This window comes from Dipodomys merriami, unplaced genomic scaffold, assembly GCF_024711535.1.
Source record: "Dipodomys merriami isolate MVZ:Mamm:240054 unplaced genomic scaffold, mDipMer1.0.p SCAF_1, whole genome shotgun sequence".
NCBI classification, from domain to species: domain Eukaryota; kingdom Metazoa; phylum Chordata; class Mammalia; order Rodentia; family Heteromyidae; genus Dipodomys; species Dipodomys merriami.
In genome coordinates, this window is record NW_027202270.1 from 124,948,736 (window position 1) to 124,960,523 (window position 11,788).

The following is an 11,788-nucleotide window of genomic DNA, read 5'->3' on the forward strand; positions in this document are numbered from 1 at the left end:
AATGATAAGAGGTTTTCCCGGGTTATCCTCCAGGAAAACATCACGAGTGTTTCCAGCAAAGGCTGGAGTGCTGCAGCCACAAGCCAGCGACTGCAGGTGCCTATGGATGCACAGAAAGCAAGGAAACAGACTCCCCTAAAGTGCCTCCCGGAAGAACACAGCCTGGCTGATCCTGGATTTGGGTTTGCATTCATCAGAGCCTCCAGATAGTAAACCGAGGCTGTTTAAGCCACTCCTGAAGTTTGTGACAGCTGGTTATGGAAGCCACAGGAGACCCAAACATGTCAGGATCTCTAGGACCCTATAGGTGTCCATAAGCCACAGGTGTTTGAAGCACCTGATTCAAGAGCACAAGGAAATACCGTGTTCAAAGTGCCCTGTCATGTTCTCATCCACATGGGTGCACTCTCATGAACAGCCCATGCTGTTCTACCCAACCTCAATGAAAACCAGAGACACTCCTGGGCTACACTGAACCTCGTAGTCCTCCACCAGTAATCCTTCTGCTGCATGCTTAATGAGCTTTATCTCATACCCTCCAGTGCTGTGTGGCATTGTTCTAACAGACAGACACTCTGAGAGAGCTTCCTGGTACCCAGCAGGGAGCAAGAGGTGTATCTGTTCATGTGGGCCCTCCAATCAACATTCCACAAGTTGGTTGGCTTAAACGACAGAATTACCTTTTTGCAAATTGAAGTTCAACATCAAAGGACAACATGGTTGGATTCAAGTGAGGCCTCCTTTCCTTTCCTGACTTGTAAACAGCCACCTTCTCACTGTGCAGATAGCAAAAACTCTCTGATCTCCCTCACTTTTTTGGGGGGGTGGGGGGGATGGAGGGCGGGGCAGTCCTAGAGCTTGAATTCAGGTCCTGGACACTGTTTCTGAGCTTCTTTTTGCTCAAAGCCAGTACTCTTCCACTTGAGCCACAGCACCACTTCCGGCTTTTTCTGTTTATGTAATACTGAGGAATCGAACCCAAGGTTTCATGCATGCTATGCAAAGTGCTCTACCACTAAGCTACATGCCCAGCTCCTAAAATCAAGCTGAGGTGTGTGTGTGTGTGTGTGTGTGTGTGTGTGTGTGTGTGTGTGTGTGTGTGAGGGGTGTGTGTGTGTGTGTGTGTGTGTGTGTGTGTGTGTTTTAACACTCACTTTTCTTATAAGGACACCAGTTCCGTAGGAGTACTGTTACACTTGCAAAGCACCATAGCTTAAACCACTTCCTTAAAGATTTTGTCTTCATATCCTCACACTGAGAGTAAGGACTCAACCTCAGATTTGGAGATGACAAAAGTCATCCATGTCAGTACTAGAATAGAATACTATATTGTGCTTATTTTTACCTCAAGGTCACAAAAATAGTTGCCATAGTTCAAAACATTCCAAACTATACACCAACCTCCCTTACTGGAAGGAAGAAGTGGCAACAAAAACAAATCACACCCTGACCAATTTCTACAGAAAACCTTTCCTAGAAAGTCTCTAAGATTCCTTTTCATCCTTGTGTCACATATCAACCTAGCTGCAAGGGAGGCTGAGAGAGCAAGACCTCTCGTTCGCTCTTCTAAGTAGAAAGCATGCAAGAACCACTAAGAGGACTGGGAATCACCAGGATTAATGATAAACATTTGTTCAGTACTTACTAGGTAGCTTATCTTCTTCAAACACACTGCACCTAATAACTCACCTGAACGTCTCAATATCATATGAACCTCTCAATATCATACTGAAGAAATGAGGCTCAGATAGGTTAGTTTACTTGCTCAAGTTCACACCAGCAGTATAGGGTATCATAGGACAAAAAGGATTTGAACTTATGGATTTGGACCAACCTGGGAGCCATGCCCACAGTTGCTACCCTATCCTGTCTTGATGCTGGTGGCAGCATTATAAGCAGATGTTTGTTGACACCTGAAGTGTACACTTATCTCTGGCAGGGAAGGGGCTCACCTATCAACCACACAGCCTGGAAGCTAGCCTGTGCCTTCTGATAAACTCTAAGGGGCAGAAAATAGCCAAAGCTCCTGATCACCAGCCTGGAAGGGTTTCAGGTCCACTTGGTGGCCAGCCTTAGGGAAAAGAAAGTCCATGCTGCTGACAACCCAGCCCTCTGGCCTTCTGCCTCATTTGTTACCCACCTAGAAACACCATTCCATCAATTTATGACCAGTAAGTCAGAGGCTCCAAATAGCCAGTGCTTTTATACAACACACCGCTTCAGTCAGAATGCATACAGAGGGCACCAGGCCTACTGATCAGGAGAACTGATCTGTGTTCTCTCTACCAACCCCTGACAGTATAGACACAGCCTCAGTGCTAAATCTCCCTTCCTTTTTATGGGGTAGGGGGAAAGGGCTGTGGTCATGCTTCTGATGTCATATTCATTTGTCACTGTCTGTATGTTTAAGGAGCTAATTCATGGCCTGGAGAAATGGCTCACATTATACAGTGCTTACCTAGCAAGCATGAGGCCCTGAATTCAATCTCCAGTCTGGCAACAAAGAAAGGAGTTAATTCATAGTTAATCTAAGTAGTAAAAGCACACCACCATTTTTATTATCTTGTTTGGTATTTCTACAGTTTGACATATGTGAGATCCTTTTGATTGGGAAGCTGCCAAGCCTCTCTTGGTCTCAGAGCAGCTCTGTTCAGTGCCCACACATGGAGTTAGGAGGTCATGTTTCTTGCTTCAGTGTGTGAGGCTATAACAGAGGTCCTAATCCTGAGCTTTTGTTACAGAATGAAAGCTATAAGTCATGCTGGCATCATGGTCCCAGAATGGGATGCCAGGGACATTTCACCTTTGTAAACCCAGAGCCAGACTAATCACAAGGAAACACCAACAACAAAGGGACAAACACGCAACAAAATCCATTCTGCATTCTTCCAAAATGTCAAGGTCACAAAAGACAAGGTCACAAGTCTGACACCCTGTCACAGTCCTCAGGAATCTGAGGAGCCAGGACACCGGGATGCAGATGGTGACTTAGATGGGTTCCTGGGTACACTGAAGACATCAGTGAGATCAGTGGCAAAGTATGGGCAACTTCTGTCACTTGGTTGCTAATGAGACCTCCTCATTGACCAAGGGAAGCTGATAACATAAAAGCTTAACATCAGAGAAAGAGGTTATGGGCTGGCAGGAACCCTCTGTGCTAGCTGCAGCTCTACAGTAAATCTGAAGTTTTGGGGGATTTCGTGGGGCTTTTTGTTGTTGTTGCTTTTTGCTGGTCATAGGGCCCGAACTCTGGGCCTGGGCGCTGTCCCTCAGCTCTTCAGCTCAAGGCTAGCGCTCTACCACTTGAGTTACCGCGCCACTTCTGGCTTTTTCTACTTATGTGGTGCTGAGGAATCAAACCCAGGGCCTCATGCATGCAAGGCAAGCAGTCTACCACTGAGCCACCTTCCCAGCCCCTGAAGTTGTTTTGTAATAATATTTTAGCCAAGAAATTTGGAAACACGCTTGGCCTCCATTCTAACCTCCATGATTCAGAATTTCGGGCGTCTTGATCCCATCTGTGCAAGGGGGAGCAAGAAACCGTGAACGATTCCAAAGGTGAGTGTGGGCACACACCCCTTGAAGGGGCTTATTACTAAAACATTATTAAGTTAAAGTACTAAAACAAGTGGTAGACCTGCCCTAGAGTTAGACAGACTGGCTTGAATTCAGGGCCTGGATATTATTTCTTTTTTCGCTCAGGGCCAATGCCTTACCACTTAAGCCACAGATCCATTTTCATCTTTTCTGGTGATTAATTGGCACTAAGAATTCATAGACTTTCTGAGTTGGCATCAAACCCTGATCCTCATATCTCAGCCTCCTAACTAGCTGAGATTACAGGTGAGATTACAGGTGCACCACCAGTGTCTAGCTATCTGTTATGATCTTGCCAGTTACCTGCTGCCAGCTCTGGCTACAGCTATCCGGACCACTCCCCATCCCTGCCTACAATGGGGGAGGGGGGGGTATTTACCTCCCGTAAGTCCCCCTCTCCAGATTTTGCTTGGGTGCCTTTAGGAGCCACCATTGCTTTCTGAGGTGTTATTAGTTTCTGAGTTCTGCAGCTGCAGCATAGTGCTGAGATTCACCTTCTTTGGTCCTAGAACCTGAACCTGGCCATTCATCCTGCAGGAGAGATGAGCATATGTGCAGTTTTCTAAACTACAGATATCAAATCACTTGGAGTGCAGACTCTCAATGTATTTGCATGCTGTTGAGCACATCCTGCAAGGCAGGACATCCACATGTGGGAGACAGATTTGAGAAGCACACTGGCAGCCCAGGAGGCAAGCATAATCCTCATCTAGAACACCGTGGAATTAAAATTAAAGCACAGGGCCACCCTTCAGCAACTGCATGGCCCCAGGCAAATTACTAAACCTTGTCTCCCATGAAGATGGAGAAAGTGACCCTTGCCTTGGATAGCTGCTGGGACAATTTAGTGGTATAATGTATTTACAGAGCCTCACAGTAAACATCAACCCTTGACCCTACTTGCATGCTGCCCTGCACCTGTAATCCCTGCCTCTCTGCTTTCCCTGGGTAGCTAACTATGCATAGTGTGCTGATATTTTAGATCCCAATTCAAGGGAAGCTCCCTACTATATCAAAAGTGAAAAAGCAAGTAACCATTACCTTGAGCAGAAAGGTCATTTATATTTACATTCGTGGCTATAAAAGACCCCATAAAATATAATGTGTATCCTCATGCTTAATAACACCCTGCAAGTTATTCTCACAGGTCCCTGGGTGCATCCAGTTGGTCACTAAAAACAATTCTTTCTGGAAGTAAAAGAATTGCAAATCATCTCTGATCACCAGAAAACCTGCTTATTATGAATAAAGAGAACAGAAAATGAGCTGAGATTTAGGGATTGTCTGCCACCGTGAATGGGAAGAGTAAGAGCAGAGACAGCACAGCTATCATCTGTGAGCCTCAGTGCTCAGGAGCGAGGAATTACCAAACCTTGGATCTCAGGGGCTGGGGGCCCACACAAACACAAGAGGTAGAGCAGGAGTCTGGGAGTAATCCAGAAACAGGAGAAGAGGATGGAGTTAGAGGAGACAAATGCTGGCAGAGTGCAACAAGTATAAACAGGTAACCTGGAAATCTCAGAGATGAAACCTACCATTCCATTAAGAGGATCGACATCTCCAGAAGGCCTGGGAGGATCTGGTGGAATCCCAAACCCAAAACTGAAGGAATCAAGCAAAAATCTGAGGGGAAGCCAAGTACAAAGCAGGTACCCCAATCACAGGGGATGAAGTGAGAACTCAGGGGAGTGAAGCCCCAGGTTTCACCTGAGCCTCTGAGTTCCTAATCTTGGGCTTCTCTTAACATCTTTCATCCAGGTCTCAGAGACTGGGAGGTGGGAGGAGGAGTTGGGGGAGATAGGAAGGGAGAGACATCACCAAGGAGCAGGAAGGGGACCCAGTGGGAGAAGTCCTATGGCTCAAAAAGGCTATAGAGACCAGAAGTCAAGCAAAAGGGCCTTGAGGCACTCAGTGTTCATGGCCACTGCTGACCGGGTAAAGTTGCCTCCCCAACCTAGAAATCCCACAACCAAGCTCCAACCATATTCCTCTAGGCCTCCTGAGAACTCTAGGAGGCAGCAGCCAAGAGGAAAAAACGCCCTTAGCCAGGCCCAAGTGGAAACGAGCCCATGTGTTAGGATGGACAAGCCCACAACCTTGAGGGCATTTATTGAAACACAACAGTCAACACTTGGAACAGTGCAACGGTTCTGCCTCAGATGACACAAAGGCACAATGCCTCACTGAAGGGTGGCGCCTGCTGGGAGCCTGCTCTCTAGCTGCTCCCAAGGTCATATCACCTCCCACGAAGTCAACCTTCCTACAAGTTAAATGTGCCCTCCATGGCCCACATAGCCATGCATGGGTACACAGAAGTAGAGGTAAAATCCAAGCCAATGGCACAGGCAGGATGTGAGAGGCTGCTGTGTGTTCTTCCTGGAGAAGGAGAAGCATATTTCATGGTGCAGCCATGAGTCTCTAGAAAGGGTGCAGCTGGAGGAGGGGGTGTCCACAGGGGTTCATGATGGTAGTGTGGACAGTCATCCTGGCACTGCAGACAACCACAGGACAGAAATGGGGCAACTAGGTGAAGTCAAGATATGAAGGAAGGACGAATGAGTGCAAAGACACCAGAAAGGAGGAGGGCATGACTCAGTGTGGAATAGGAACCAGCCAGAAAAGCAGGGACGAGACCCAGCAGGCCAGCTTCGACCCCTTCACATGCAGCATGAGTTCATGCAGGTCGATCTTCCATAAGTTAAAGGCCTCGCAGACAGAGATCTGGGTCCTTCTGAAGAACGAATGGGTATTCTTCTTGTTGTGCCTGAAGGGGCAAGAGAGAAAAGGATAAAGAGGTAAGAAACTCGAGCTCAGAATGTCTGAGAGAAAAAATTAAAAATGGCGACTTTGGCCAGCTTCTCAGTTCTCTGCTCCTGGGACCACATTTGGTCACATGATCAGGCCACTACCTAATCAGGGCCAGAGGAACTCAGCTAGCTCAAAGGAGTTTTTCAAATCATGTGGTAAGCAAAAGCAGTTGTTTCGTAAGGCATCAGGTTTGCTACAACTTTGTCTAGAACATTCCAAAGGTTCTCTTTCCAAAAATATAGTAAACACATGCCAATCCAGATTCCTCAAACAAATATAAACAGAGCCTCTCTAAATGTTCTGAGGATAAAAATCACTCAGAATCAGATGATCCTGGGAAGCTGAGGCCTTTACCCATCAGCTCAGACCTTTCTGTGCAAATAAAAACAACAAAAAAAAACAAAAAAATGGACATGATGAAAACTGTTGTTTATGATAATGACCTATTCAAGACTTACTTCCTAAACCCTCAGAGAAAATGTAAATTATCCTCAGACCTTCCAGTGTGCAGTATATTTTGTTCTAATCCAATTTGATATTTAGTAATGATACCTGTGGTCAAATCTCAGTTCCCCAGAAAAACCCATTCCTACCCAGTATGGACAGGCCAGGATTGACCACAGCCAATCCTCTCTGGGATAAGAAAGTTCTGACAGCGTATGGCCCTTCTGGTATATTCCTGAATCCCATTTTGAGGCCCTGAACCCTTCTCCTGTGGACAGACCTCCCTGAGGTCAACACCCCAAAGGTGTAAGGCATCTAGCTGTGACGAATCTAGGAAGATCTAAGCTCCTGAGAAGAGTCCACTGACTATGTTTCTGGGTCACAGTACTAGCCAAGTTCCAGAACCAGCTAGAGATGTGGGCAACTAGATGGGGCTGAGATGCTCAGAAAACAATTCAAATTTGAATAAGGAAAACTGAACTGGAAGGTTGAGGAACTGGAAGCTGCCATTTCACAGTACAGGCAATTCTTTGGGTTACCCCAAAAACAGTTTCCAAAACCATAGAATTATTTTCTGTCCCTATCTTTCTTACAGGAAGGAGTGGAACTTGAGAAGCACAGCAGGGCCCTGTGGGCTGGTGGAAAAAAGCAGAGGCAAGCAGGACCCATGGGACAGGCCAAGAGCTAGGAGGGGAGCGAAGGCAGGAATCTACACTCACTCAGCCAATGCCCTGATGCAACACCGTGACATGTTGAGGAAGGAGCTGGCGCTGGCACGGGTCCCCAGGGTGGCCTCAATGCTGCGCAGCAGGTCATTGGTCTTGAAGATGAGCAGCATCTGGCGTGGAACACAGTTGAGGAGCTGGCTGATCTCGGGGAGGCAGGTGGTCACGTTGGTGCGGATCTCTGAGTCCTGAGGCAGCAAAGACAGATGCAGATGGTTGATGTGGGAAAAGGAGCTCAGGGCGGCAAAGGTCTAGGCATCCTAAGCACCAAGAAGACTAGAAAAGCTCCAGGACAGCCAGGTACTGGTCACTCACGCCTGTCATCCTAGCTACTCAGGAGGCTGAGATCTGAGGTCCCTGGTTGGAAGCCATCTGGGACAGGAAAGTCCATGAGACTCATCACCAATTAACCACCAGAAAACCAGAAGTGGCACCGTGGCTCAAAGTAGTAGAGCACTTGCCTTGAGCAAAAAAGCTCAGCGACAGTACCCAGGCCCTGAGTTCAGGTCCCACAACTGACAGCTAGGTGCCAATGGCTCTCACATATAATCCTAGCTTCTCAGGACTCTGAGAGGTGAGGGTTGAAGCCATCCTGGGCAGACACATCCAAGAAACTTTTATCTTCAAATAAGCAAAAAGTCAGAAATGAAGATGTGGCTTAAGTGGTGGAGCACCTGTACACACACACACACACACACACACACACACACACACACACACACACACACACACACACACACACACACACACACACACACACACACACACACACACACACACACACACACACACACACACACACACGAAAGAAAAGGAATAGAAAAGAAAAGAAGGGAAAAGAAAAGGCTCCAGGAGGGAGCTCCTAGAATAGCTGTCCCAGACAACAAGGAGCATTCCCCAAAGACATGTCTGCCACCAGAGGCTCTGTGTCTTAATCACCTGGACAGGAGGTCATAGCCCAGCTCTCAGGCAAGTATGGAAGCAGCAAGAGTGCATCAGAAGGCCCAGTGACTCTCCAAGTCTTCTTCACTAGCCATCAGTTTCAGGCCAGGCCTGGAAGAAGCCCTGAGAGCTGGTACCAGCTGAGTCATGCCCCTACCAGCCAAATCCAGGCTGCTATCATCCATAGATCTGAGCTACTGACTGCAGCCAACTCCTAAGACTCTAGGCCCTGCACTCCACCAGATCTACCTGCCACCCACACTGCCCTGCTGATGACAGCACCTTGTGCTGCAGCTCGAGTGTCTGGCACCCCCAGCGTAGAATCCAGAGCATAGTCCCCACCACTGGTCAGTCCCACAGCCCTCACTCCTGTCTGTGTTGGAGGCCTGGCATCCTGTCCGTCCCTGTCCCTGAGTCCTTCGGGAATCTAGGCAGATGACTATGCCCAGCCAGAAATCTGGGCGTGGCAGTGTGCCTCTGAGTACCCAGAAAAGTGATTGTGATGATGGTGGTAGTGGTGGCGGACATACACTGGACATTGAAAAGACTTGCATGTGGTTATTTTTGAATTCTCATAATGCCTCATGTAGGCTGATTATATTATGTCCACTTAAACTGAGAGAACAAGTAACCTGCCCCAGGTGCATGCAGTAAGTAGTGGGTCAGGACTTCCACACAGGCAGCCTGGGAACACTCAGCACCTGGCCCTACCAGCTCTTTACCTCACAGCAGGATTCCATGCCCCAGGCAATTCTTTTCACCTCATTCTGGTCCATGTCCTCACCCCAAAACTGGATGTATGAACACTTTGTGTGCCCACCTCCCATCAGCAGGAAGAGGGGCATCAGAGATAAGGCTCAGGGCAGCATTCGGTGCCCACCCATGCACAAACAAGAGCCTCAGCAGTACAGCTTTGGGACCTTGGGGACTCTCCTGCAATTAAAGAAGCTGCTGGGCACCAGAGGCACACACTCCTGGAATCCTCACTATTCAGGAGGCTGAGATCTGAGGATTGTGGTTTGAAACCAGCCTGGGCACAAAAGTCCATGAGACTCTGGTCTCCAATTAATCACCAAAAAGCCCTAAGTGGAGCTGTAATTCAAAAGTAGAATGCCAGCTTTGAGAAAGAAAAAAAAAAAGTTCAAAGACAGTACCCAGGCCCCGAGTTCTAACTCCAGGACCAAAACAGAAAAAGAAAAGAAAAACTCAGTCCCTTCAGAGCACCAGAGGCTGCTGATCACCCCTTGCTGTGGAATTTGAAATGTCTCAGTAGCTGTCTGCTGTCACTGCATGTCACTCTGCCTGAACCACAGGCCTGGCTTACCACAGGGATCCTTCTCTGCGAGGTCAGGGCCAGCCTTCCAAGCAGCCTCCTAGAGTCGCTCTCAGAGCAGCCAAGCCTGGAGGCGTGGGCACACCCTGATGGTGTAAGACCCACAATCAACCCTGGTGAGTGCTGACCCAGCCACAATCCCCCCACAGGCCTTCATTAAAACAACTCCAGGGCTGGGAAGGTGGCTCAGTGGTAGAGTGCTTGCCTTGCATGCATGAGGCCCTGGGTTCGATTCCTCAGCACCACATAAGCAAAAAGAAAAAAACTGGAAGTGGCGCTGTGGCTCAAGTGGTAGAGCGCTAGCCTTGAGCTAAAGAGCTGAGAGACAGTGCCCAGGCCCAGAGTTCAGGCCCCACGACCGGACCCAAAAATAAAAAATAAATAAAATAAAACAACTCCAGTGTTGTTCATATGGCTCCTCAGCGACTCGGAGCTCCTGAAGACCCAGGGGGAATCTGGCTGGCTTGCAGCCACTGCTGGCTCTGAGCATTCCTCCTCTTGCAAAATGGTTTGTTTAGGCAGGAACATGCTACGTTATTCTGACCAATGAGACCCAAGAACAAGTCTCTCCTGAGACTTCTAGGAAAGTTTCCTTAGTCTTACAAAATGGCATGTGATCTGGGTGAGAGTGCATAAGCCTATAATCCTAGCTACTCTGGAAGCTAAAATCTGAGGATCACAGTTCAAAGCCAAACAACTAGCAAAAAGCAGGAAGTGATAGAGCACCAATACTGGCCCCCCAAAAATGACATGAAGGGATGCACCCCTGATTCCTAACTCCGGTTGCCACTACATGAAGATGTGAAGCCTTGAATTGCCACTGTCATCACGGATCATGGAAAGGAAAAGCCAACAGAACCAGAGCTTCAGTCTCATCTACCAAGGTAACTAGCCCCACCTCCAGGCTTCTTGTTATGGAGAGAACAAATTCCTCACTGGTTAGACTTCACACACACAAGGTTGAGAATTCCCTTCATTCTGAATGGGAACAGAACTCAGAAATACAGAACTTTTCCACTCTGGAGGCAGAGCTGGCTGGGATTGACCCAGGTCACCCTCATCCACAGAGCTGGCAACCTACCAGATGCAATCCCAGAGCTGCAGGGCCCTGATTAAAGAGGTACAAGACAAGACCTTCCCATGCTTACCATGCAGTCAGAGAGTAAAGATATAGGGCTGGGAAGGTGGCTCAGTGGTAGAGCGCTTGCCTTGCATGCATGAGGCCCTGGGTTCGATTCCTCAGCACCCCATAAGAAAAAAGAAAAAAACCGGAAGTGGTGCTGTGGCTCAAGTGGTAGAGCACCAGCCTTGAGTGGAAAAAAAAAAAAATAAGAGAGAGTGAGAGGCCCCGAGTTCAAGCCCTAGGATTGGCACAAAAACAACAAAATAAAACAGTACATCTGAGTATCTCCTTTTCTGCTTAAAGCCTGTAAAAGTCACTTCATACTAGAAGTGAATCCAAACTTATTTCTCTGACTTACAAGGCCCTGTGGGATGCTTAACCTGCCCAGTGTCCCAAATTCTTCCCATTTCTTACCCCCTTCCTCGCCCTGCCCCCTTCCCCCCCCCCGCGTGCATGTACACATGCACACATACACACACACACACACACACACACACACACACACACACACATCCTTGCCACACTCTGGGCCACACCAGACTTTCCTTCCCCTAAGACTTCCCTTGCCAGAAATGTGTGGTTCAGGATCCTCCTGGGCTGGTGCCTTTCTTGTCCTCAACCTCAGCTCAAATGTGAATGGCTCGTGGAGGACCTCTCTAAGCACGGCCCTCTCCCCTTCTTCACTCACGACATCTCACTGGCTCATTTCCTCTAAACACTAATAACCTGCAATTATCCCACTTTCCTGTTTATCCACTTGTTGCCTGTCTGTCTATCTCCACTAGTGTGAAAACTAGACAAAAGGCCTGTCTATAC

General features: G+C 48.0%; 1 protein-coding gene across 4 annotated transcripts in view; it reads right to left on the reverse strand.

Annotated features, from left to right (window-relative positions):
• Positions 1 to 5,620: 5,620 nt before the first annotated feature.
• Adck1 (aarF domain containing kinase 1) overlaps positions 5,621 to 11,788 on the reverse strand; it is a 106,408-nt gene continuing 100,240 nt past the window's right edge. For all 4 annotated transcript variants that reach the window (XM_070028742.1, XM_070028750.1, XM_070028727.1 and 1 more), the window contains 2 exons: positions 7,569 to 7,762; positions 5,621 to 6,361 (listed from right to left, as the gene is read on the reverse strand). In XM_070028742.1, coding sequence (XP_069884843.1) covers positions 6,190 to 6,361; positions 7,569 to 7,762 — 366 coding nt within the window. In that variant the 3' untranslated portion in view covers positions 5,621 to 6,189. The remainder of the gene's footprint in view (positions 6,362 to 7,568; positions 7,763 to 11,788) is intronic.